Source organism: Podarcis erhardii (assembly GCF_964252035.2).
Source record: "Podarcis erhardii genome assembly, chromosome: 12".
NCBI classification, from domain to species: domain Eukaryota; kingdom Metazoa; phylum Chordata; class Lepidosauria; order Squamata; family Lacertidae; genus Podarcis; species Podarcis erhardii.
The window spans coordinates 33,808,136-33,834,498 of record NC_138513.1 but is presented as its reverse complement, the minus strand read 5'-3'; the positions used below and the strand labels follow the sequence as shown (position 1 = coordinate 33,834,498).

The 26,363-nt window shown below is 41.8% G+C and overlaps 1 protein-coding gene and 1 long non-coding RNA gene across 15 annotated transcripts in view; one reads left to right on the top strand and one right to left on the bottom strand.

Moving 5' to 3' along the window:
• LOC309325779 overlaps positions 1-26,363 on the bottom strand; it is a 117,710-nt gene that overhangs the window by 46,607 nt on the left and 44,740 nt on the right. The window lies entirely within an intron of this gene.
• The window catches only part of ZNF385D (zinc finger protein 385D), a 583,216-nt gene that overhangs the window by 526,451 nt on the left and 30,402 nt on the right, over positions 1-26,363 (top strand). For all 13 annotated transcript variants that reach the window (XM_081882143.1, XM_081882152.1, XM_081882148.1 and 10 more), the window contains one exon: positions 966-1,128. In XM_081882143.1, coding sequence (XP_081738269.1) covers positions 966-1,128 — 163 coding nt within the window. The remainder of the gene's footprint in view (positions 1-965; positions 1,129-26,363) is intronic.

Below are 26,363 nucleotides of genomic sequence, written 5' to 3'. Positions count from 1 at the left end.
TTGTTTTTTTCTAATGCTAGGGACAAATTGTGTTTTTTCGTACCAAATACCACCCACACACCCACATATATTTTAACTGAGTTGTGGTCTTCGCAACCAAGTGGCCTTCACTAGCAAGATAGTTTGAACAACGGGGCAAGAGATTTAAGTCAGAGTTGCTCACCAGGTTTCCAGTATTGACAGAGTTGGAGTGAAGTCATGACTACTTTGGAATGCCAGTTCTGGAATGAAGTAGGTTCATTTGGCTGCTTCATTTGGTGAATTTCAAGGGGTTATCTTACCACATGTGAGCCCTCCTGGATACAGGGCATAGGTGTTTTTATTATATGCAAGCATTAGCCGGTCAACAGGTAGGAAACCCACATGTGTTAAGCTAATCCCTTGACAATTACTGTCCACTATGTCCCCTACAAATTAGTCATAGTTTCACTCTAACTCCACCAAGAAGCTTCACCATCTGGAGATGTTGCAAGTTTTAGCACTGTGCTTCAAAGCAATGTCGCTCATTTCGAATTTTGCAAAAAGGCCTCGGTTTGGTCGAAGGCTATCTTTTACATTGCGAAGTTAGGCATGATTTCCCTTCTGTGTCTGCTTGAAACATTTCCACTTCTGGCCTTTAAAATCAAATCCCCTTTTAATCCATATTCAAGTTAATAGCTAACTGCAAGTTGGGGAGGATGTCTCCTTGTTCCATTCCCTGGAGAGGAAGAATAATTATTTGCCAAAATTCTGAAAGGAATTTGTTATATGGGTTGAGAAAGCCAGATAACCCTGTGCAATATTTATAATGTAGTAGCTCACTGTTTCCAAAATACAATTCTAAAAATAATTCTGCAGTTTGGTTCACTGCCTTGGTATGGCGAATGGTACCCATTATTGAAAGGTGGTCTGTATTTGTACTAATACAGAGAATGCCAGTTTAGAAATGAGCCTGATTGCATGGTTCATTTTCTTCTCCTTTGTAGAGCCAGGCTGCGGCCCACTACAAAGGCACTAAACATGCCAAGAAGCTCAAAGCACTGGAAGCCATGAAAAATAAGCAGAAATCTGTAACTACCAAGGACAGCGCAAAGACTACCTTCACTTCCATCACTACCAATACCATCAATGCCAGCTCTGACAAAACAGGTTAAGCGATAATCTCTGTTGTGGTTTATTTCTTTTGTTGTTGTTATTGTTGTTGTTGTTGTTTTTCTTGTTTACCGCCATGTCCGTTTGGTTATGTGCTTGCCACATTGATTCATGCTTGATCCATCATTCTATGTAATATTGATTTCTTTCTTCTTCGCAGTAAACTTATGAGAGTAAGGTAATCATGACGAGTTGTGTAACGGATTTCTCTTGTGCACAAAGTGACTTGTCATTATTTCAGGCATGAATGCATACGTGTAAGATGAGTAATGTCTAGGGCAAGCAAACAATTAAATAGAAATTCTCAGGAACTTGTAGTCTATATGCAGGCGTTCTCTCTCTCTCCCTCTCCCTCTCTCTCTCTGCAGTCAGCTGTGACACATTTTTAGCTTAAAAATAGCACTAATTGAGACTGGGAGTCTGTGATAAAAAGCATTGTTTATCAAAGCTTTATTGTCACAAATTTTTAAGCACTGCATTATTATTTCAAATGGTTGTTCCATGATTTCAAGCAGGATAATACCTACACTTCTCAGAAACAGGTAAGTGCGACTGATATATATTATTATGGTTACTTATTATGGTTGCTTTCGGAGCCTGAAAAATATGGGTTGAGAACAGATTATGTGTGTGTGTGTGTGTGTGTGCATGTTTTCCTTCTCCTGGTAGTAAAAAAAATTGCAGGCGGCTAGTGAAGGAGATGGAATTTGAGTAACCTGGTATTTAAAATCTGAGCCACTGTCCAGGAAACTTCAAAGGCAGACAGTTGCAGTACCTCACATGCACATGATCTTGTCACTTTCTGTCATGTGCTTGTTGTATGCAGACTCATGAAGTGCATACATAAAAGACTTGCTGAAAAGAGAAATGTGAAATGAGTCAAGTCATTTGTTTTTTTCATAGAATAGAATCATAGAATCATAGAGTTGGAAGAGACCACAAGGGTCATTGAGTCCAACCCCCTGCCAAGTAGCTACTGTGGGTGGCAGGCCATTTGATACCAAGGGATTTTCTACACTGCAGTTTAGCACAGCACAAACTTGCATAGCCTTGGTTTGGAAGTCTTACTCTGCCTTTATATATGGTCATCTGCTTTTACGAATGCTGCCCAGTTTTTAAGACTGATCCTTTCCAAAAACAGTGTTCCTAGGGTTTGTTGGTGTGGCTTTCTTTTCTCAAGCAATCAGAGAGGGGTTTTGCTTGTTGATACCTGTTATCAATAAAGGTTGTATCCACAGGTGCAACCTTCTTTCCTTATGCATTTTATCAGCAAACAGCGTTCTATAATTGTCATTACAGCAACTTTGTTTGAAGGCTGAGAGAGTGTGGTTTCTGCAATGAACTTGTTGCAGGGAGGGGGGATTGGAACCCAGATGTTTATGATCTTTAATCATTTCAACATTCTGTCAGCTGAATCATACTGGCTTGAAATATTTTAAAAAGAATCTGTAGAATAAACTGTCTCAGAATACCAAATTATTGTAATTGCAGGCTTGTGGCAGTTTTATCAAGTAAAGAAACAAGAACAAAAACAAAGTAGTAATGGAAATAGTAGGAAACAGAAAAAGGTGATGGAAAAGAATCATAAAGACTGATCACTTTGGCCAATGCAGAGCTACTGTGACAACCAAGTATGAAGTCATCTCAGGATTTCTGTTTCTAAACATTTTCATGTCTGTTGGGAATGTTTGATCCTCTTCAAAGTGCTGTTGAACCATGCAAAACACTTCTGGTGCTTATTTCCACAGTCTATACTTGTGGCTAGTCCTACTTGATGAAATCATTTGGAGCATCTGCTCAATAAGTTGCATTTTGTGTTTTTGCTACTTTGTGGTCTGGATTGCATATATTGGGTGTGTGAGTGGTCTTAGGTTTGGAGCAGGACACTGAACTAGATGCCCCTTTGTTTCCCTTTAGACTCTGCAGTTTGATTCTTTGGTTTCCTAGATGTTCTCAGTGTTGGTGCTGCAGGTCTACTAATGGTTAACTCAGTTACAATTCAGTGCTGTATCCAGAACTAAGAATGTGATTCATTTTGCACACTGGAGGCCCACAATCAGTTCCTCAATCAACCACGAATTAGCAAGTCACAGCCTCTATGTAATCTAACCCATAGGGGTTTTTTTGCTTATTTATTAAATTTGGGTTCTGCCTTTCCTCCAATTTTTTATTGTGTTTCATTAAATCAAAGGTTCTAACAGCAATAAAATGCAAACACAATAAAATAAAATAATGAAATACAGTAAAATGCAAATTCAAACGTAAAGACAAGGCAGTTAAAACACATCTATAAAATGAATAAAACAGATAAATAAATAAAAATTAAAAAATTGTTCAATAGCACCTTAGAGACCAACTAAGTTTGTTCTGGGTGTAAGCTTTCGTGTGCATGCACACTTCTAGTAGTAACTACTTAAGGAAATTCTAGCATGTATACCATGGCCATTAGAAGTTTGGTTTTGGTTGTTTTCTGCTAGCAGAAAATCATCAGAGTTCCCGAAAAGACTCGCTCTCAGATGTGCTACAGTTATTGATGGGAGAGAAAGCATGAGTCTGTCCATAAAAATCTCATGGATTTTTTTTAACCTAGGTAAAGGTAAAGGGACCCCTGACCATTAAGTCCAGTCGCAGACGACTCTGGGGTTGCAGCGCTCATCTCGCTTTACTGGCCAAGGGAGCCGACGTTTGTCCGCAGAGTTTTTCCAGGTCATGTGGCCAGCATGACTAAGCTGCTTCTGGAGAACCACAGCAGTGCATGGAAACGCCGTTTACCTTCCCGCGGGAGCGGTACCTATTTATCTACTTGCACTTTGACGTGCTTTTGAACTGCTAGCTTGGCAGGAGCAGGGACCGAGCAATGGGAGCTCACCCCGTCGCGGGGATTCAAACCGCCGACCTTCTGATCGGCAAGCCGGTTTAGTGGTTTAGACCACAGCGCCACCCGTGTCCCCTTTTTTAACCTAGGATGATATCAAAACTAACAACAAATCACAGAGCACATATGTGAACACAGAAGTGACCTGCAATTTGATGGGATCCCTTGTAAAAAACAATTATTATGGCAGATTAAATGTTTTTATCATGGCAGTGCTGGATTTTTATGAGGGCAGGACCCATAAAAACATGCAGTTTTAAGAGGGTAATTTATACTGCATCTGATTTGTCTATGCACATGCATTCTCTTTCTTGACTCCTGCAGTGCTCCATGGTCTCCCTAGTCCTCCAGCCTACTTCCCTTTTCCTGCCATCCTCCCTAATTTCTCTCCTACCCTCTCAGTCGCTCCACTGCTGAGGTGCCAGTCTGAATCTTAGAGAGCTTATATCAGAAGCAACAAAAAGCATCGCACTTCCAGGTTCCTCCTTTGGCTCTGTACTTCTCAGTTGCCCAGTTTTAATAAAGCGGAAAGATGGGGCATACGTCCAAATAGTATTTAGGTTGCTCCCCTACATAGGAGGTAATTTGGGACCCAGGAACAATTAGAGGCATAGGGCAAGAACCTCTTAGATTCTCAAACAAAGTTACCTCACAAGTTAGATACAAAGATGGCAGGAGGAGAATCAAGAATGACATCATGAACTCCATGAGGAGGAAGGGTGAAACAATGGACCAAGAAGACAGAAATCCACACTGGCCCTTCTACTCCACTCAACCCAGTATCAACCATGAACCAGCTTTTGCTTAGTTCAGTGGTGGCTACATTGGTATCCCTGGATGTTGCAACTTGTAGAACTTTGGGGACTGCAGATAATGGCAACAAGAGGCCATGGAACATAGTTTCCGAAGGGATGCAGGTAAAGGTATTGCATTGCAACTCCCATCAAGTCCTATTCAAGCACGCTCCTCAAGGGTTCCAAATCACCTACAAGTGAAGGCTTTCTCTCCAGACATTTGCATTCTGTGTACACATGCCAAAGGGAAGGACTATTCAGTGCAGCACTGCTTCCCACCCAAGTGTATTGTTAACCATGAGTAGAATGGCCAAATAGGGCCTAGGTGTTCCTCCTACTGAGCTTAATTTAAGAAGGTTATCTATATGCATTCTATGCTGCCAGATCTGTTCAACAGCCTGGAACAGAGGTTGAATAGTATCAAGGCTTGGTGGTTAACACGGAAAGGAAGTACAACAAAGGCATCAACGACTGGAAGTTATTCCTGTGCTAAGAATTATTTCACGAAATGATCTTTACTGTATCTTGAAAGGACGGACTACTTTAGCAGCTATAAAACAGCACAGAAAGCAAATCAGTAGGTTTTGCCCCTTATCTACTTGGTAATTTTTTAAGTCTCAGAGCAAGGCAATGGGCAATGCTAATTTTTATGCATTAATAAAATTAGCTTGTGCCAATGATGAATGGTAGTTTTACCTCTGGGAGAAGGGCCAATATAAGTGAGGAATGAAAAAAGGGCTTTTAAAAAAAGCATAGCAGTAAAATGATGGTAATCTTGTAAAAGGCATTTTGATTAATAGGGTTGCACAGTATTTTCATGTCATTTGGAACAATGAACCTTTTCTAAGCCTTACAGCCTTGGTTCTAAAGCCTGCAAAATTTCACCTTTAAAAAATCTCAAATGGTGTAAAAGGAAAGTTTCTGACGCACAAAGATTCTGGATACAGTGGTACCTCTGGCTACGAACTTAATTCGTTCTGGAGGTCTGTTCTTAAGCTGAAACCATTCTTATCCTGAGACATGCTTTCGCTAATGGAGCCTCCCACTGCGTGTGCCAGAGGTGCACAATTTCCATTCGCATCCTGGGGCAAAGTTCACAACCAGGAGCAGCTACTTCCAGCTTAGCAGAGCTCATAACCTAAAGCATTCATAACCAGAAGCGTTCATAACCAGAGGTACCACTGTATTCATTATTGTGGCGTGGTAAAAATAACTCCTGAATGGTGAACCTTAGCAGATATGGAAGAGAGACTACAACTCCATGGAGAAACAAATACATTAGATTTGCCTTGGGTTCAGCTTTAGTCCCTTGAATCTTCAGTTATGGAAGCACAAATATCAGCCTCAGGGAGTGAATTCTCAGCTTGAGACTATGGATAGCCTAGAGATGATATGAAAGTTTCTGATTTAGTACATCCTGTTGTACTGGATCATTTTTTCTGTCTATATACACTATACAGAGTAGTAAAGATAGAAAAGGGGGGAAACGCCTAGGTTTATATTGCTTGTAAAAAGGCAACTCTTTAATGCCTCACGGCATGGGAAAGTGGCCAAGAAAAGCGGGTATTTAGATCTCTGATAATACTGATCAAAAGCATGTGTGCTACTGAGGAAGCCCTCCTGCTAAGTTCTTTGGAAATCATGTTCGTACTTTCAACTTGTGCCTTTGGGGAAAACAAATAAAAATAAAAAACAGCTTTATAAAGCTATTTTTGAGAGATTAATGTGAGATCTGAAGTAAGCTGAGAGGAGGTCTTATTGCCATCACCACTACTATATCATGTATAAAAATATATATGTTTAAATGGTGCGTGAGGTGTTGGCAATAGCACATTGGTCAAGATTTCAGATGACTGACTCCACAGATAAACTATCACCAGAAAACTTTGAATGTTTTGGTAATGGAGGTTATGGGAAAGGCCAGCCCCTGTGCGAGGCGAAGCGGGAAGGGAAAGAGCCATTTGTTATCTTGCTTATACCATTAGCCTTTGGGGCACAGAATGATTCTGGGCGGAGCTGTAGGCAAATGGAGTAATACTAGAGCACTCGCTGAATCAGGGCATTGACATCTCCTGGAGTGCATTTTTAAAAATGCTTTAGACTACAGCAGTTTAAATGACATTAACATCATAATTCTATATATGTTTGCTCTGAAGTCACCCCCATTGTGTTTAATGTTCCTCGCGCATAAATGGAATGTCTACATGATGTAATAGAACTAAGCCGCTTCAGTAAATGACCCAGCAAGTACATTCAGGAAGAACATTCACAGCACCACAAGGCATACTCAGGTATGTGCCCTGGATAAGTCAGGGATAGGAGCTCCAAAGAACATGGCCACAATGCCCCCACCCCCCACAAGGGCATGACAGTGACCATCTTCTCTCCCACTCATCCCTGGTAAATTTGGTGGTGCACATCATACTGAACCCTGGCCAATGCACTAACATTCATTGGATTCCATTCAAGGCTTAAGAATGTTCCGGAATTACTTAACATTGGGAAGCAGAAGCCATTAAGTGCATGAAAGTCTGGTAGTCTACAACTTGTTGTTGTTGTTTGTTTAATTCCACCAGGTGTTTGAACTCCAAATGGATGGCTTATTTTGGATGGAAACTTTTATAGGACATGCTGTGTTCATATTTGTTTGTTTGCTTGTTTATATTTGTTTGGATTATATTTTTGTTTATTGGTTTGTGCATTTCTTGACGGAAAAGAGGCTTATTTTTTATTTTAACTTAAATGAGAGGTTGAAGCATGTGGATTATATTTCCATTGAAATCAGAGGCTCTGCCAACAAGCTAATGGAATGCCCACAATTTTTGTCAAACCATCTTTTGTGTATCCTTCAATTATTTGTGACGGGCACTACCACTAAACTTGTGGTGAATGGGCCCAGCCACAGAAGCATGAACTCCCTGTGCAGAAGGCTCCAAATCCTACTCTATGTCTGGAAATTATAGCTTGACTCTTAGCTTTACTTCCAAAAGAAAAAAGAGAAAGCATTTACATGGATCTGCTGATTGCAAGATTTTCAACTCCGGATTCCTTCACCCTGGATGTTTTGGAGTGGTTGATCAGTTACTTGAACCTTTATACCACATCTAGACATAACTCAATTTTTTTGGACCAAGTTATCAAATAATCTGGTTTTGATTGGTGCATGTGTGTTAATTCCAATACCTGTTTGCACCCATGGAAAATATGAGCTCAAGTCGCCTTCTTTACTTTTCTTTGCCCTTTTTTTGGCCTGCCTGCCTGCCTGCCTAGTTTTATATATCTCATAAATTTTGTCTTCATCTGGGCCTGTAGGGGGTAAAACAGGCCAATGGAAAAGCCACAGACCCTGACCATTATCCAGCCAGGATGACAAGCCCTGATACTGCTTTTGAGTTTTAGAACCAGATCAAACTGAAATTTATGTAACAGATATTTAACAAATAGGAAAGTTTATCTTTGGAGAGCAGTAAAAGTAATGTCTGAGGAATGCCCAGAAATTGCATGCAATATTTCTTCCCCATCCCCTTCTCACAGCCTGTAACTATAATCTGGGTATACATTCTTGCTCAAACAACTGTACCATGACAAATTATCTTCTGACAAGGGAAGTGTTGATATGTTCGTAGTTTTGCCTGTGGTTGCTGATGGGGAAAAGAATGAAATACAGGAGCAGTCGAAGCTGAAACAATAGGTGAGATTGGGAAACATGCATGAGGGCCATGGCATTGTGCAATATACAGAGATAATTGGGTTTAAAATAAATTTAAGATCCGGGCAGAAAGTGAGAAGCTGTCAGTGCCAACAGACATCTTTCTGCTTTAAAAAGAAAAGGAAAAAAGGCATGATTATTTCCTGCATTTCCACTCAGAGCTTCTCTCCTAAACCCATAACTGGCCACTGATGGTGAACAGATGGTGAACAGGCTGAAATGACACACAGCACCAATTTGGCAGGCCCACTCCCTAAATGGAGTTCAGGTGACATAGGCTATTGCAGCAGCTGCTGCTTCAAAGCACTAGACTGAAAAGGAGCAATGGAGGAAAGCGTAACAGTTGACAGAAGTGGAATTAGGAGAAGGAAAGGAGTGGGCAGGAAATATTCAGTTGATATATAGGGCAGTGCTAATATTGCCACTCAGCAGCCATTTGTGGCTCTTGTGGACTTTGAACTCAAAATTCTACCCTGAGTATTCTAAAATCAGCTTCTTTACATTTATATAGTTATAAATGTAAAGAAGCTGATTTTAGATATAAAAATATTTATATACAGTAATAATTATCATTATCATCGTCATTAATATAGCCTTAATGGATGCAAGGATGGCATTAGCATGTGCCTAGGGATAAATTGCACCCCCTACTTCTTGGTTGCTTCCCCCTCCCCAAACTTTTAAGATGCCTATGGGATTCAAGCATATTCCAGAACTTTAGGTTTGCATAATTGAAGTGGGTTAAAGCACTCTGTTGCCCTAGTGCAGTGAATCCGCTCTATAAAGAAGGGGCTTTTGGTGGTTTGGGGCGGGGTGGGTAACTGAGGTTTTATGTACACTTCCTCTTGTCCTGCCGCTTTCCCCCGGGGAAAACTGCTTTTTAGCGCTAAATTCGAGTTCCCCTGAATTTCCAGAACAAGCAGAAGTGTGGAAGAGTCCTAACTAACAGGAAGACATATAAATACCCTGCAAGCAAATCAGGATGAATGTAGGATAAATGCTCATCGTTGCATAACTGCCCCACAAGCAAATCAGTATGAATGCTCAATAGAGACCCAGCATAATTTGAGCTCTGTGTCAACTTTTGTGACTATCAAATCATGATGAGTGCTCAGTAAAGAGGCAATCTGGAGGCCGCCTAACTGTTGTCTATGAAGAAACGTGGTTTGGCTTTTTAGAGGAGAAAGGGAACCTATTTGCATTACCTTCCCCAGGGCATAAGCTGCCTTTCAAGGGTCTGCATCTTACCTGTATTCCCCACATATCCACAGTGAGAGTGATTAAGCAGCAATCAAAGTCAGCCCAATTAGCCACAGTGCATAAATTGCTCTCTGAATAGAGCTGCCTTATTTTTCCTCTAATGCAGCAACTTCAATTATTCTTGATTTTCCTTTAGAATTCTTTGGTGAGACACATGTGACACATCTGACCTACATTTTCCCAATAAATTTATTCTCCAAGATATCAGCTGTGCCTAATGTTTGATGGTCTGTAATTTAAAGCACTTCCTTGACATTACAACTTCTGGTGAAGCTCACCCGTGCCAGGTGCCAAGCACATGATTTCCTCCCCCCCCGCCCCCGAATCCTGGGTTTAAGAATCCTATCTACTAGTTTTCGTGTGTGTGTATGTGTGTAAGCATTTTGATCAGATAATGATCGTAAGGCAGAGCGAAAGATTAGTATGTTCTTTACAAGACACTTGTCTACTTTGGTAGCAAAAAAGTCCTAAGTTGTTTATCATATTTCCTTGCTGGCTTTTCCAAGCTATCTCATTTTTGCATGCAGTAAGCTAGCCTACTCTAAAATGAGCTTTTTAGCTCATTCACCTTGTCATGGGAGTCCTGAGACATCTGTTCTACAGTTTTATTCCTTATTACAACTAGCGTTCCCAATTTGTCATCCAAATGTGTCTATTTTCTACTCTGCTGGTTTAATAGCTACAAGAAAAATTCAAAATAGGAGTAAACTCACCCGAGACATCTACCAGTCGATTATTCCTTTAATCCACCACCCAATTAAGTGATCCTGCCTGCTGTTCTATAGCCAACAACAGCCTACTCCCACCGGTTAAATATCTGCCGACAATTTTTATCAAAAGGTCATTAAATGGTTGGAAGCATTCTGATGCAGTCTTTCATGATGTTCTCATTATTTTTCGAAGCCAGACTAAAATAACCTCCCTGGTTCTTCCAAACCAATGTACATGTCAGATTGAAACATAGTGAATGAAAGGCTTTGGAGAAGGTCTTTAAAAAGGCTGTATGGGTTTTAAGGCACCCAGTTTTTAGCTCCCAAAGTGGAATTCATTAGGGTAATATTAGTACTAGAGGAGGCTCATCATTATAGACAGGTAGGATGTTTCCTACTAGACAGAGACCCTCCGGGAGCCAGAGCCTCGCCTCCTTCTTGTCCTCTAGCATTATCATCTTGTCATCTTACCAAAGTATTCTGGTTTGAAATATAACACTAAGCCAAACCATGGCTAAGCATACATGAGCAAACATGCAAGGTTCTGGAGGAACAACTCTGCTACTACACTGTTCTAAGCCATGTTTTGGCTTAGTGTGTTGTTTGAACGCAGGGTCATGGTTTAACCCACTCACCCAAGGTTTGCCCTGTGGTTTACAGCTCATTGTTTGTCTGGGAGAGCTAAACTTTGAGCTCAGGATGAGATGACATGCTAAGCTTAGTGGCAGAACAAGCAGGAGCCAAGCGGTTATGATCTCTTCTGTCAGACCACACATATCGCTCATTCACCTTAAAAATGTATTTAGTAAACCAAGCTTTTAAGTTGTGCAAAGCAGCACCTTAATATAAAGATGTGTTCATGGTCCTGCCTAACCCCTTCTCTTGCTCCACCTACCATTAACTCTTCAGCTTCACTGTGCTTGGACCCACAATCCCTCATCCCCTTCTTAACACCTGCCATTGAGCTGCAGCTTAGCAGCAAGAGTTAAATATTTGGGTCTGGAGCCTTAAGGATGTGAAAGAAAACAAAGAATTTTCCCATCAGAGAAGATAGCAGCCTGGCAGGGAAGTTTTCAAAGCCTCAAAGTTGCTGTTTTTAAACGTTGCCGCTCGGGCAGGCTCCCCCTTGCTTGCTCTTCCAATAATCAACTCCCCCCCACCCAAAAAAAACCCCAAACCATTTTAAAATACTTGATTGCAAGATTTGTTTAAAGCTTCCACCCACTGCAAAAAGTATGAGAACCACTATTGTAGATGAAAAAGTACCTCTTTGGCAATTAGAATGAAAACATGAGAAATGAAGTGCACATCAGACACTTATTATTCTTTTCATTGATTAATTGTTTTTGTATTCTTCTCTTCCTCATACAAAGCCCAGTGCACCTAACGTTAATAAAATACAGTATTAAAAACAAAGTTTTTCCTGTATGAAAATCTCCCTTGATTTTTTTCTTTCTTTTTTTAAGCTAGCACATCAGGGAGCATGGTGCTAGTCCAGCCCACTCCCTGTTCTGCTAGTTTTCAGGGAGGTTTGTTTTTGTGTTTTACACACAGTGAATGTTCACTGTACTTCTTTCTCCTTTGATAAGCATGATATCCAAAGAATAATAAATGCCACAGAGATCTTGCACATCATTCTTGATGGTATCTTTTACTTTTTAATGAAATGTTTGTACAGAATTTTCACTTATACGCAGCTGCAGAATTTTGCACGAATGGAAACAAACAGGAAATGCCAGCCTTAGTGTTTAAGTAACTGCAATTACCATGCATTCTGCTTGTGTTAATATTGTGTGAGTGTGTTATAAAGCATTTGTCATAGCTAATGCATTCCTGTCAAATCAAGTTATATTAGGAGAGGGCTTTTATAATGAATATGAATATAGGAGACAGTCTAAGTGAAGTAAATTATAGAGGCATGTAAATGTAGTGTTAACTGCTACAGTAAAGTTAGTCTTTCACTGTAAATTAATTTGTTCCTATGATGTTAATAAAAAATTAGGCCACTCAGTAATCGTATGGAAGCTAGAAAACCCTGATAGGAGTTTTGAAGGAGTTTACTTGCATACCTCACTGTAAATTACAAGTTTTATTTTTCAAAAAAAGTTCACAGTATGTGCACTCAAGTAATCAACTGTGCAATTAGTTTGCAGAGGCCTGAAATTCTCACTCATGCATCTGCAAGAAAGGTGTCACAGGGATTTCAAGCCAGATAGCACACACAGCTTAGGTGTAGCACACAACAAACAAGCTAGAGAGATTTAAATGTTTAATTTGATCAAGCACACCTCTGATTCAGTTTATTTATGGTTGGCAGGCTAGAAACACATGGCACATGCTATGGGATGCAAGAAATTTTAGCAATGACACGGTGTAGCGTTGTTACACACCACACCCCAATCTCCACAGCAGTGCGAGATTCCAGGGGGTTCCTTTGGAAATGAGGCACAGTGTAGACCATGATGTCTTTATGATATATGGCAGGTGTAGGCAACCTAAGGCTCGTGGGCTGGATGCGGCCCTTTCGCCTTCTCAATCCGGCCTGTGGACTGTCCGGGAATCAGCGTGTTTTTATATGAGCATAATGTGTCCTTTTATTTAAAATGTATCTCTGGGTTATTTGTGGGTCATAGGAATTTGTTCATCCCCCCCCCCAAAAAAAATATAGTCCAGCCCACCACATGGTCTGAGGGACGGTGGACCGGCCCATGGCTGAAAAAGGTTGCTTAAACCCTGTTATATGGTTTATATACGAATATATGGTGGAAGGGCTCACGGCATTATACTCCAAGAGAGTTTTTGCTTCTAGGGCCACATTCTTGAATACCAGCAGAAATCAGCCATGGCCCTTTGTCCCAGCTTGCTGCTTACAGACTTGACACCCCACTTCACCCCCCAGCTCACATCAGGCAATCTGCAATCCTAAAATGCAACTCTGCTAATTAACTCTGAGCTGGAGGAGGGCCCCCACCCATCTGCTGCCTGATGCAGTCTCTGCTAATGGCACATATCCCTGCCTTTGTTTGCTTAATGACTCAACCATTCTCAGCAGTTGAATTCCTGCTGCATCTGGGGCTTCTTAGGAGTTGGTTAAATTCTGTTTTCTGGTTCCAGGAATTTAGGGAAGTCTTGCAGCCCCCCAAACTTATAACACTAGGTTGCTTGTAGTCATGGTGATCAAAGATAGCCAGAAGGGACCAAATTCATTTTCCATTGCAACAACTGCCATCCATGATAGGTTCACTGTGTTTCATGTAGGGATGCTTATTTCACACCATGCATCTTTTATCATTCTGAAGGTACGAAAGAAACTAGCAATTGGGGAATAGTGAATGGTTCAGTTTGCAATTGGGCCTGGCAAGCTGAGCTATTTCCATCCCCATCACAAAATAGTTTACCGTATTTTTCTATATATTAGACAAGGTTTTTTGACTCAAAATTTGTGTCAAAAAACTGGGGATAGTCAAAAAACACGGATAGTGGCATGGGGTGGGGAGAAGTGGTGTGTGCATGCGCCGGCTGGTTGGCGGGAGCGCAGTTTCCCCCGATGCCACTGCGAGCGGGAAACGATCTAGGGAGTGTTTCCTGCCCGCAGCTGCGTGGGGGGAGAAGCTCAACAACTTTGGGCCATCTCCCCTCATTTTCTTAAAACTGAGTCCCCCAAAATAGGGGGGTCTTATACATGGGGGCGTCTTATAGACGGAAAGGTACGGTAATTTATTTCAATCCTAGTTGAAAGTAAACTCTGATCCTGGTGCACACCTGATGACATCACCATGGGACACATCTCCATAAATGCTGGATGGGAGGAAGGAAGGGGGCTGGAGTGAGAGGGCGTGAGTGAGTGAGTGAGTGAGGTGTTTTTGTTCCAATGTGAGCTGCAGAATCATTCATAGGTCACAATGTACACTATCGAATGAGCATTACAAGTCACTGAACTTTGTTCTCCAAGCCATCAGAAGTATAAACATTTCATATCTGCACCAAGGTTGAGCCATTTGGCATGAACTGCCCTTATAGTCACCATTTTTATTTTATTTATTTATTCAATTTGTCAGCCACTTTATCTTGCCCAGAGCAACCAAAAGCGATTTGCAACCCTACACAAAACAAATCCCATACAGATACATTAAAACCAAGAGGAAAGAGAAATGCATTAAAAACATCCTACCCACTTCTAAAATGTCGCACTATTATTTTTTTCATTACACCACAAGATGGTGGTGATCTGCAACAGTTAAACCTTCACATGTCCTGTGGCCCCATAAAGGCAACTGATCTATTGGAGCATTAGCATTAATGAGCTAGAATCCATGAAAAAGAGTGTGCAATAAAAATTAATCAGAGAATCAGAAGTGTATAATTGGAAGGTACCCAGAGGGTCATCTAGTCCAACCACTTGCAGTGCAGAAATCTCAGCTAGATCATACATGACAGGTGTCCATCCAATCTCTGCTTAAAAACCTCCAAGGAAGGAGGTCAGTATACCGCCTTGCATGGGAGTCTGTTCTTTCTGATGTTAGCTGGAATCTCTTGTAAATTGAAGCCATTGGTTCGGGTCCTAGGCTCCAGAGTAGAAGAAAACAAGCTTGCTCTAACCTATTATTTAAAGATGGCTATCATATCTCCCAAGACCCTGATGTTGGGAAAGATGGAGGGCACAAGGAGAAGGGGATGACAGAGGACGAGATGGTTGGCCAGTGTTCTCAAAGCTACCAGCATGAGTTTGACCAAACTGCGGGAGGCTGTGGAAGACAGGAGTGCCTGGCGTGCTCTGGTCCATGGGGTCACAAAGAGTTGGACACAACTAAACGACAACAACAACATCATATCTCTCCTGTCTCCTCTTTTCCAGACTAAACATACCCAACTCCTTCAAGCGTTCCTCATAAGGCTTAGTTTCTAACCCCTTGATCATTTTGGTCGTCCTCCTCTGCACACGATCCAGCTTGTCAACATCCTTCTTAAATTGTGGTGCCCAGAATTGGACACATTATTCCAGCTGTGGCAGAACAGAGCAGGAATGATACTGCCCTTGATCGGGACACTATACTTCCATTTATTTTCATTTTCAGAAATTTCATTTGTTTTGCTACTTACTTGTTAGAATTACATTCCTTTCATTACTCATTGGACATTCATTTATTCATTGTGCAAGCCCTATTCATTTCTTGTCTGTCACTGATTTCAGTAGGAGACACAATTGCTTTTCTGCTGCCTGCAACTTTGGTGTCCAACAGCCATCAAATTTCCAGGCATTTTGATACCTCTCCAGGGCAGCAGACTTCCCTGGTTTCAGAAAGATAGTACCAGGTGCAAATTTTGTTGGCACTAGGAAAACGGACTACTTAATATTTCAAACTGGGATGCCAGAGAAGTTCACTCGAGCCAGGCTAGGGAACAAACTCCATGGAAGGGCAGAAAAAGGCTACCTCAAAAGAGAAGCAAACTTCTAAAAACCCCAAATTTATGGTAGCAAAGAGGTGGAATTGTCAAGAGGTATTTAGTCCCAGTTTGTGTCAGGCTGGTCTTCCATGCTGGTGGTCTTTTTGGGGATGTAGGTGGTGCAGCCAGTAAACAAGATTTGGTTCTCAGGACAGTGAAAGAGGTCGGGAATCCTTCCCCCTTGCTTCTGCAGCCACAGAGCAACTGACAGAGCAGAGTGCTTTTTGGCAGGTTGTAATTTTGCTACAATAACAGCCAGTGATTGAAGGCGCTCTGTTTCTATAGACACGGCCTGGCATGTTGGCTAGTATTTAGCCTCGGCTCTCACTCTCCAGAAGCCCAGCATTAAAATTAAAGGATTCTTTGTGTGTTTAGGTATTCAATCCACTTTTAGCCTGCTTGCATCTAAGCTGGGATAGGGTATTAATGAGACTGCACCGTGTGTCACTTCTCAGCATTTGCATACTTGCATAGAAGCTCAGTGTTTGTGTACTTACATAGAAGCATTTGCACTCTATAAATCAGGGATGGCGAACCTGTGCCACTCCTGGAGCCGCTGGACCACAAGGCTAATGGCCAGAGGTGCACAAAGAACATCCGGAGGGCTGCAGGTTCACCATCCTTGCAGTGAACAAGTAAATATAATACGCTGGTACTGCATACCCTTGAGCATTCCCAGAAAAACCCTCACTGGTGTTGGGTATCTTTACCAATTGGGAGATGAATACATGGTAAATAGGTAACAGGAGCCTAGAATTAGTTAGCAGTACAAAAGCTGGTCAGAACTCTCATTGTTGCATGTGCAAGTAACCAATTATTGGGTCTCAATTTGAACTCAAGGAGTCCCTGCGCCTAGTTAATACCTAATATTCTCTCTCTCTCTCTCTCTCTCTCTCTGTGTGTGTGTGTGTGTGTGTGTAGTGGTAATTAGCTCCTTTTTACTTAAGTGAGTTGAACTCCCAAGCTAATCTAAAGTACGGTGGTTCAAACCCATTTAGTCCTGTTTTACAATGCCATTTTTTCTATCTTTAAACTGTCTAAATAGTTCGGTGCTCATTAGGAAACATGGAAGTTGTGAGCCTGTTTTAGGAACTTGGACACTCTTTCCCACCACTTTCCTACTTCATCTAAGAGGTGAATAGAAAATGTAGTATTGTCCCTATTTCCACTGATTTCCAGATTCTGTCCTTTGACAAACTAGGTCAGGGTGGCAAAAGAATATCAGTATAATTTGCTTCTGAATGTGAATAGTGCAGTATGTGGTTTTTTTTTTAATATAGCTTTATTCATTTAATATATTACTATACCAAAGTGGCTAACGAAACATAAAGCTTTCTTTCCCACTGCATTTTCAAATCCTTTCCCTGGGTCAGCGTGCGTAATCTGCCTCACTTTTGATTGCTTAAACAAGTGCCAACGGTGCTAATCTGTTTTAGTGCGAGTCTGGCATTAAAACACAAAGAAATTCTGTCCAACCCAAGGGCAAAGCTCCCGCTCCCTGCAATCTTTATGGAGCAATAATTTTTTAGTAGCTGCAGCAAACTTTGAGCCCTGTCTTTGTGCTTCAGCATCCTGGCTCCTCTACTGTTCTGCTCCTCCTTTTCTGCTTGTGTCGAAGGGCATTTAAAGCAACATAGCCATTCTTTCCATGAGCCACCTCCATGAGAAAACTAAAAGGGGGAGGGAATCAAGGATGAGCTATGTGAGTAATTGGCAAGAGCAGCATTTTGCATTTTCTTGCTTTCCCCAAATGCTTTGACAATTGCCCAAAAGCACTTGTCTGAGAATCATTAGTGCTGATTATTTTCCCCGTGTCTGAAATGAGGGCACTTAGGTTATAGTGGTGCAGTCGAGGGTGTACATTAATCACCGAATGCTATTCCAACACATCACCAACAATATCAGATGTGGCACAATTGGAAGAACCAGTATGTAGAGTGAATGAGGGTTAAACTAGGACTGATGAAATCTGCATTCAAGTCTCTGTTTGAACTGCCAGCTTTAGGCTATGTGGGCTGCTCTGCATTGTGCTAGTGTGTTGCTTATATACAGTGGTAGATGCGTCATTTTACTGATTTTGACTCATGTTATCTTCATGGTGTTCTGTGGGGTTTCAGACTTATAAAATATAAATTTTGTGATTTTATATTCTGTGTTTATATGTTGTAAGCCACCTCATGGCATCCTTCTAGTGGAGTTTAGTGGTGGTTTTAAAATCAGAAGCCTGCTTGTGTTTGTGCTAGCATGATTTTTAAACAATGCTAGCTGGTAATGCCTGCGTGTTTTAATTCTTTTCAATCTGATGCCATGATGAAATTTGCATTTTGTGTTGGGCTTTCCTAGTCCCACCCCTGTCGTTTATGATTCCTCTGTGGTGGTGTTTAGGGTTGTTTTTACCCTCAGATTTTATAAGTTTAGTGCCCACCACAATTAGGATGTAGAGTTGTGTTCAAATGTTAATTGCCTCCTTAATTTTGCATATTTATTGAATGGTCTTTGTGCATAAAAGCAGAAGGGACTGCCTCATGATTAGATTAAATAGACCATAATGCATCAAAAGCATAACAGACCATTGGATCAGCAGCTTCTCAGCACAGAATCATAGAATCGTAGACTTGGAAGGGACACTGAGGAACATCTAGCTCAACCCCCTGCAATGCAGGAATATGCAGCTGTCCCATATGGGGATCAAACCTGCAACCTTGACATTGTGAGTCGAGGCCCAGCCCCCGCTTGGAAATAAAATAATGGACACAAGTATTTAGGTTAATGGGCTAAGAAGGCCACAACTTTATTGGTTACAGAATGTGAATGGTATTGGCTTAGGCATTGGATTGGGCAGACTATACAGTGGTACCTCTGGATGTGAATGGGATCCGTTCCAGAGCCCCTTTTGCATCCTGAGTAGAACGTAACACACAACTACGCGAGTGTGGGTCGCTGCTTCCGCGCATGTGCGTGACATCATTTTGAGGGTCTGCGCATGTGTGAGCGGCAAAACCTGGAAGTTACACGTTCCGTTACTTTCGGGTCGCCGCGGAGCGTAACCTGAAAATGCTCAACCTGAAGCATATTTAACCCGAGGTATGACTGTACTTGACTCCTGCCCGCTCTGCTGGGAGTCACAAAAGGGTTAACAAACCAGTAGGGGGAGTTTGCTGATGCAAATCAACTGGAAGCTTTCCCCTAGAGTCACCAGGGATCATGCCATGGCCCTAGCCACCACCAGGGCATCGGACAGGAACCACGACCGCCGGATTCCTTTAACGGAATATCCTTCAAGGGGAGGGGTAGCTGATGGCCACAACCTCCCCTCCGACACACAACGCGTTTTCCAATGCCTAACCGCCAGACTTTACGAAGTTGTGACAATTTGCTACAAGGTAGGCGAAAAACCAAGCGGCTGGTGCCAATCTGCCAAGTGGGAAAAAATTCCTACCAGGCCCCCTGGACAACCAAGGCGACCAACCAAAGTGTATAGCAAGGTAAAGAAATGAAGGAAGAAACCTAAGGGAGGGTGGGCAGGTGATCCGAGGAAGCCAGAAACAAGAGGGGAGTGTCCGTGTGCCAGCGGTTGTTCAAATTCAGCTAAGCAATGCCCCCCCCCCAACTGTATAGGCTGGCTCATGAGCGTGACGCGGGCACAGGATTCAGTGACGCAGGGGGCTGAGTTACGCCCCCTGTGAGCACAGGAAGCAGTTCCCGCCCACAACACCTCCCCTCCGTGAAGAGGAGAGGCCTTATCAGCACCATGCTCTAACCAACCGAGAAGTCCATTGCGATGTGGCAGCAGCAACATTACAAGGCCTCAGCCTCTGAAGCCAATAGCCTTTTTTAGATGTTCATAAGAATGTGCCTGGGCTTAAAATGGGGAGGGTACACACACTCACAAACACAAGTCCTGCATCCAGTGCCCCTCTCCTGACCTTTACACATTCAGCATGAAGGTATAAAGGGGAATTCTAACAGCATTAGGTTGAAGAGTTAGAATCCTCCTGCCATTGGGAATCCTGTGCAATGAGAGGAGGATTCAGCAAAATGTGGTTAGACCCTCCATTAAGACCTTCTTGTTCAATGCACAGAGGTCAGAAGAAGAGGAGGAAGAGGAGCTGGCGCTTGTGGGTACATTAAAGAGAGGGACATCATGCATGTTCACCTGCCATCTACTCAGTTAGAACCATCACACATTATTTGGAGTGCCTGATGAGGGGTTATATTGACACATCCTGACCTCTTCAGGTGGAAAGAGGAAATATTCACAAGTTTATTTAGGCTTTCGTTGGACATCAGTGATGATGATGATTAGATTATTAGAGCGTTGTCAATGGTGAAATAAGTTTCAAACCTTGTAGGTCTGGCAAAGCAGAATAGTCTTTCTAAATTATGGCAGATTTTATATAAACTCCTTAAACTCCTTTGCTTCAACTGCCAACTCATTCAGTAAGTGTTGTAGTCATTTGAGCACTAAAGCAGTTATGCTCTGTTTTCACAGTAGCTTCATTTTGTGATGCCTTTTAATTTGGTTGTGTCAGACCGAGGCTACTTCCTGTAATTCCATGATAAGCTCTAAACACCCATTCCTGATTATTCACTTTGGGAACATTTACACCCTAATTAATTGTTTCATTGGGCATCACAGACCATAAATATCCATGCACAAGAATGGCTGTTCTATGGTTGAAAGAAAGCAGGTTTGCAGTTCAGCCTAAAAAACATCCCACCTATGTAGGAACAAAGATTGGCTGGTTGGTATATGAGTTGCTTTTCCGTTCAGAAACTGAACACACAAGGTGACTTACAGCAAAGTTTAAAGAGCAAATTCAGAAAAAATAAGCTCAACTAGAGTAGTGCATACTAGGAATCCTAAACATGAGAAACCAGCCTGTACAAAAGCAAAAAGAAAAGAAAGGTTTTCAGCAATGCAGAGTACAAGGGGCATTTCATTGTTTAAAGCCCTTCTCTACACTCTCACCAGTCTTATAACAACAAAAGAGAGACTGTGGAGCAAAGTCCATTCAAATAACATCAATTAGCAGGACATATACCTCACAATAATGCCATGTTGACCATGACCCCCTAATTCATTGGTTCTCAGGCATTTTTCTCTGGGTCACACTTTCAGAGTAAAACATTGCTCATGCCACACTAATTTTCTTTATTGATGAGAAATGCATTGGAAAACACAACTAGGATTGTCTTCAGTATCACTTGATGTTCTTGCCCTCATTTTTAAATGACATCTACCCATATTTTGCTCTATCTCTATCTATCTATCTACCTATCTATCTACCTATCTATCTATCTATCTATCTACCTACCTATCTATCTATCTATCTATCTATCTATCTATCTATCTATCATCATCTATCATCTATCTATCTATATTGATACTGTACTATACTGAATTGTTTAAATGCTTATTTGTTGTCCTTGAATCTGCCCACCACACTTTCCGTCCTCTCCTGCCACACCAGTGTGTCGCACCACACCTTTTGAGAACCACTACCCTAACTTGTTTCCTTTCCTATCTACTTTTTAGTAAAGCAGTTTTTCATCCTTATTGTGATCTGTTTCCGAAGTACCAGGGCAAAGCTGTTCCACCTCAACAGAAGTGGTCCCAGACAGTGGCCCCGGACAGAATCAAGCATGGGGATGTCTATTTTGTCATTGCAGTACAACCTTTTGCCACATTTCAAAGGGGAAAATGTTAGTGTTGGTTGTTCCAACATTGTGGGCACCCTATGTACAATCTTGTTGATGGATCAAACACGCTTCTGCTATTAGCTACATGTGCAGTCAACATAGCATTCAGGATGTGTTTGATATGGGGTATTCAAGTCAGTTAGGGACATGGGTGGCGCTGTGGGTTAAACGACAGAGCCTAGGGCTTGCCAATCGGAAGGTCGGCGGTTCGAATCCCCATGACGGGGTGAGCTCCCATTGCTCGGTCCGTGATCCTGCCAACCTAGCAGTTCGAAAGCACGCCAGTGCAAGTAGATAAATAGGTACTGCTCCAGCGGGAAGGTAAACAGCGTTTCCGTGCGCTGCTCTGGTTCGCCAGAAGTGGCTTAGTCATGCTGGCCACATGACCCGGAAGCTGTACACCAGCTCCCTCGGCCAATAAAGTGAGATGAGCGTCACAACCCCAGAGTCAGCCACGACTGGACATGGACTGGTCAGGGGTCCCTTTACCTTTACCTTTATTCAAGTCAGTTACTGCCATGTCCAAAATTGTAAAGGAGGAACTTCATATAAACTGGATTGTCAGGTCCATGTATTTCCCACAAATAGTTTTATTCACATAACAAAACAGCAACATACCAAGTGCCCAGTCTTTTCATTTCGTTGCTTCTTGGCTCGCCGTTTTATGCAGCCTTTACTCTCTCCTCTCAAGAACTTGCATATCTATTTCTTTTCTCTCTCTTTTCGTAACTCACAGCACTGAATCTGGCTTCCAGATGCCTACTTCTGCTCACTGCTGGCAGCACTATCATATTTTAATGTGTGCACTTAATCAAAATAAACCATACCAAGGGATTTTAAGACTTCAGAGTTATTTATTTTTATTAGTTAAAAATACAAATTAAAACCTATAGCCATCCACCCGTAAACCTATTAGAAAGCGGTGGCCAGATGGCAAATAAAAGTTAAACCTTTTCATAAATGGCCCCTTATTTTATTGATACTGCATATGTTGCTGATTTAGAGCAGCCGATTGCCTCACAGCAATCATACCATAAGACAGCACAATATTGTTTCTTGGGGTTTTCTGATAATGCTGTAGGGAGTGATTATTTGCTGCTAGAAGGGACTGAGTGGATGTGACATAATTTCATTGCACCACCAATTCTCTGCAGTTCTGTGAACTGTTGGACACTTTCCTGTAACAAGTATGTTCTTTTTCAGCCTAAAAGCTTGTGTGAAATGGCTCTTGCATTCGTCATTGCCATTTGTATTTAAATGTTTGCTTAATCAAGAGAGAGCACTAAAAATAGTCCCCGGCTGTTGGGATGAAGTTACTAAAATGAGCTCTGCTGAAACATTTCACAATAGTTGCTTAAATACCAAAATTTTCATTCTTCAGATGTAACAATTAAACCCATTAGCTTGCTGATGTCATTGCCACTAAATTTAAATCAAGGAACATTTTGCCCAGGCCTGTTGTCTTTGCAAGCTCCCTTCTCCCCCTCCCTTCGCTAAACCCTCTCAAGTATAAATTAAATCATTAGTAAGGATGGATGCGAGAGGGAGGCCACTTCTGTTCTATTATATTTCACTGAGTGGTTTAACTCGTGGTAGTTAAGTGTACCAAGTGCTCTGCCCACAGTGCATATTAATCACGTTCCTCATGTTACATTTCAGGACTGTAGTGCTTAATTTTAGTGGCAGCTCAGCTCTATCTTACACTGAAATCTGCTTTAGTTAAGAGTTGGGAGCTTAAATTAACCATATTATGCATTAGTTGGGAAGCCTCTGCCTGCATCTGAGTGCACACCCGTCATCACCAAGTTCCCAGAAACAAATTCTGAACATCTGGGTTTCTGAGATAGGATTCACCTCTTCACTGAAACCCCATATTTTCACACAGTAACCACATTGCAGTCATAACTCTGGTGTGGTAACAAATGGTGAACCTTCTCCAGATGCAAATATTTTTCCAGCTAACACATTACAATATGATTGCTTTAGATCCCAGTTTCTAAAACTGATTTAAGGTAGAGGTGACAACCGTCAAAATCAAGCACTTCCATATTCCTCCAGCTGTTGGAGTGAATTATACACATAAAAAGAGACAAAAGTTATATTGTGCTTTTCTTGCTACGATAGACAATTTTAGTACAATATATCAATCATCATCACCACCACCATTTCTGCTACCACTGAAATCCTTTCATGTGGTCCAATGGAGCTATCCCAAGTGGAGCAGGGCATATTCCAGTTGGGCCTCCCATGATGATGTAAAGTAGGGTTGGGGAACCCTTACAGCATCAGGAACACGTTCCCTTATGTCCACCTTCCAGTGACAGGCAGTTTGAAAGGCAAAGGTAGGCAGGGCAACAGATGTGACTCTCATCTTTGTGGAGTAGGCCGCATTCCAGTCACACAAACACCAGAGGTTTCTCTGCGTACTGTACATGTATTCATTATTACAGCTCCCTTCAGGCAAGCAAGAGCAACTATCACAGTTGAAGGAAATGCTCTAGCCAGGCAAAAACACTTGAGCTGGATTCAGTGCAAGGCCAGTGAAGGGTGTTGCCCAGGGAGGGGGCATGGGCTGAAAAGAACCCCAGGGGGCACATAGGGCCACATGGGGTGCCCAGGTCTGAAGTCCCCCACCCCTAATATAAAGGAATCCTCAGTTGCTTGCTGTGACCATTTTTGTGAAGTGCTTGAAAAACAAAGTCATTGTCCTCTCACTCCTGGACAGAGATAATCTGGAGGCAGTTATCCACACACCACATAATGCACTGAGCATGAAGATGCCTTTTCCAAATCCTTTGAAACTGCAGCTAGGCTTCTAACTAAGACTTGTTATAGAAAATACATTCACTGGTGTGTAAACAGCTATGCTGACTGCCAGTCCATTTCTGAGTGCAGTTTGGAGTGCTGGTTATAACCTACAAAGCTCTAAATGATTTTGGACCTGGCTGAGGGAGCACCCTTTTTAACATCAAAATCCTGCCCAAATTCTATCTTCTTGATTGAGATGTTTATCTTCCCACCTCGTCATCTGAGGTTACACGGGCGATGACTAGAGAGATCTGCATTTTGGTATGGTTCTGGCATCTGTTGAATTCCTGCCCCATGGAATCTCCCTCTGTGTCAAGCCTACTGTCCATTGGACACAAACTACTTCAGAACACTTTGGCACTGATTTTAGCATATTCCACTGGGTTTTAATTGTGTTTAGGTTGGGGTTTTTTTAAAAAAAAAATTGGTTGTCAGTTGTATGCTGTCACAAGAATTTATAGAAACTTTATAGCTAAACAAAAACAAATGAATAAGATATCACCACAAAGTGTGTGTGTGTGTGTGTGTGTGTGTGTGTGTGTGTGTAGTAAGTCTATTATGGTTATTTGTGCCTATAAATATAGCCCCATGTTAGAATAGAGAAAATAAATCCATGTTTAAAAATGGTCACTTAAACACTAATGTTGCCTTTCCATGGGTGCATTTCTGTTTTACCTTTACCTTTACAAAAATGAGCAACCAAGAAAGAATTGCATGCATTTGTCACCCTATGGCAACACAGGGTGTAGTAAAATAATTATGCAAAATACAGATAATGTTGAACTCGGATGAAATCACTTGGTTTCATTCCTCATCGGTCACAGAATATTTGGAAATTGAGGCATGAGATGTTCCTGCCTGTCACAGGTTGCCCTCTAACAAAAAAGGTGATAAAATAAGCACCAGCTATTTATAATTTGAGTTCATAATAAGACCCTTGATGTTGCATTGATTACTGAGACCTGGCTAGATAAAGCACCTGAGGCAGTACTGTGCAGCTCATTCTGGATGTGTGTTCAGTGCAGGTTAGAATTGGACCATCATGAACTTGCATCATGAACCCTAATCTTTAAAAGCATGGTGGATAGTCAGAAGTGTCTCTGGGGGCAGCTGGCTGCAGAGCTGGAAATAATAGATCAGTGTTCCAGAAACTGAGAAAGGAAAGCCTGAGATTCTGAATTCTTGCTACCCAGACGGGTTTTGGCACTTGTTACAGAGACTCTCTGTGGAATTGCCTAAGGTGATGAGAGAACTCCTTCTATAGGCTATTACTGCAAGTTCTAAAACCAATGTGGTACCCTCCACAAGTTGTTTGACTCCCATCATCGCTGACTATTAGTCATGCTGCCTGGGGATGATGGAAACCATAGTCCAAAATATCTGGAGGACACCATGGTGTTAAATCTGTGTCTCCTCCTTCCCACTGAGGTCAATTTTCACTGTTGCAGGTCAGTTGGAAATCCTCAAGGACCCTATGTAAAAGTACAGAAGAGGCACATAGCATAATCCTCCACAGAAGCTGGAAAGTTATGCAAGTTACAAACCAAAATTAGGAATGATGTGCCCGTGGCAACAGTCAGAGCAAATCCACTAAGTGTGGGGTAGGGGAGGTAGCCATGTAATAATGAAAGCAAAGCTAAAGAGGCAGAATTACATGACTGAGAATTGGACTGATATAGAGAAAGGTAGTGTACAAGTTGGAGGAAAATTACTTTATTAAGGCTCTCTGTACTTGCTACACTGTTTGTACAGCTGCTTCTAATCTGGAACATGTATAATGTGGGTTTGTTGAAAGGACTTTAAGAAGGACGAAAAGGTTCCAAGAGCTGAATAGCAAAAAACAAAAAAAACCCAAAAAATTAATGTATTTGAGCTATCTTAAGGGCAAAGGGAGTGGGTGGGTTAAAAGGCTTCAGTTAATACATAGA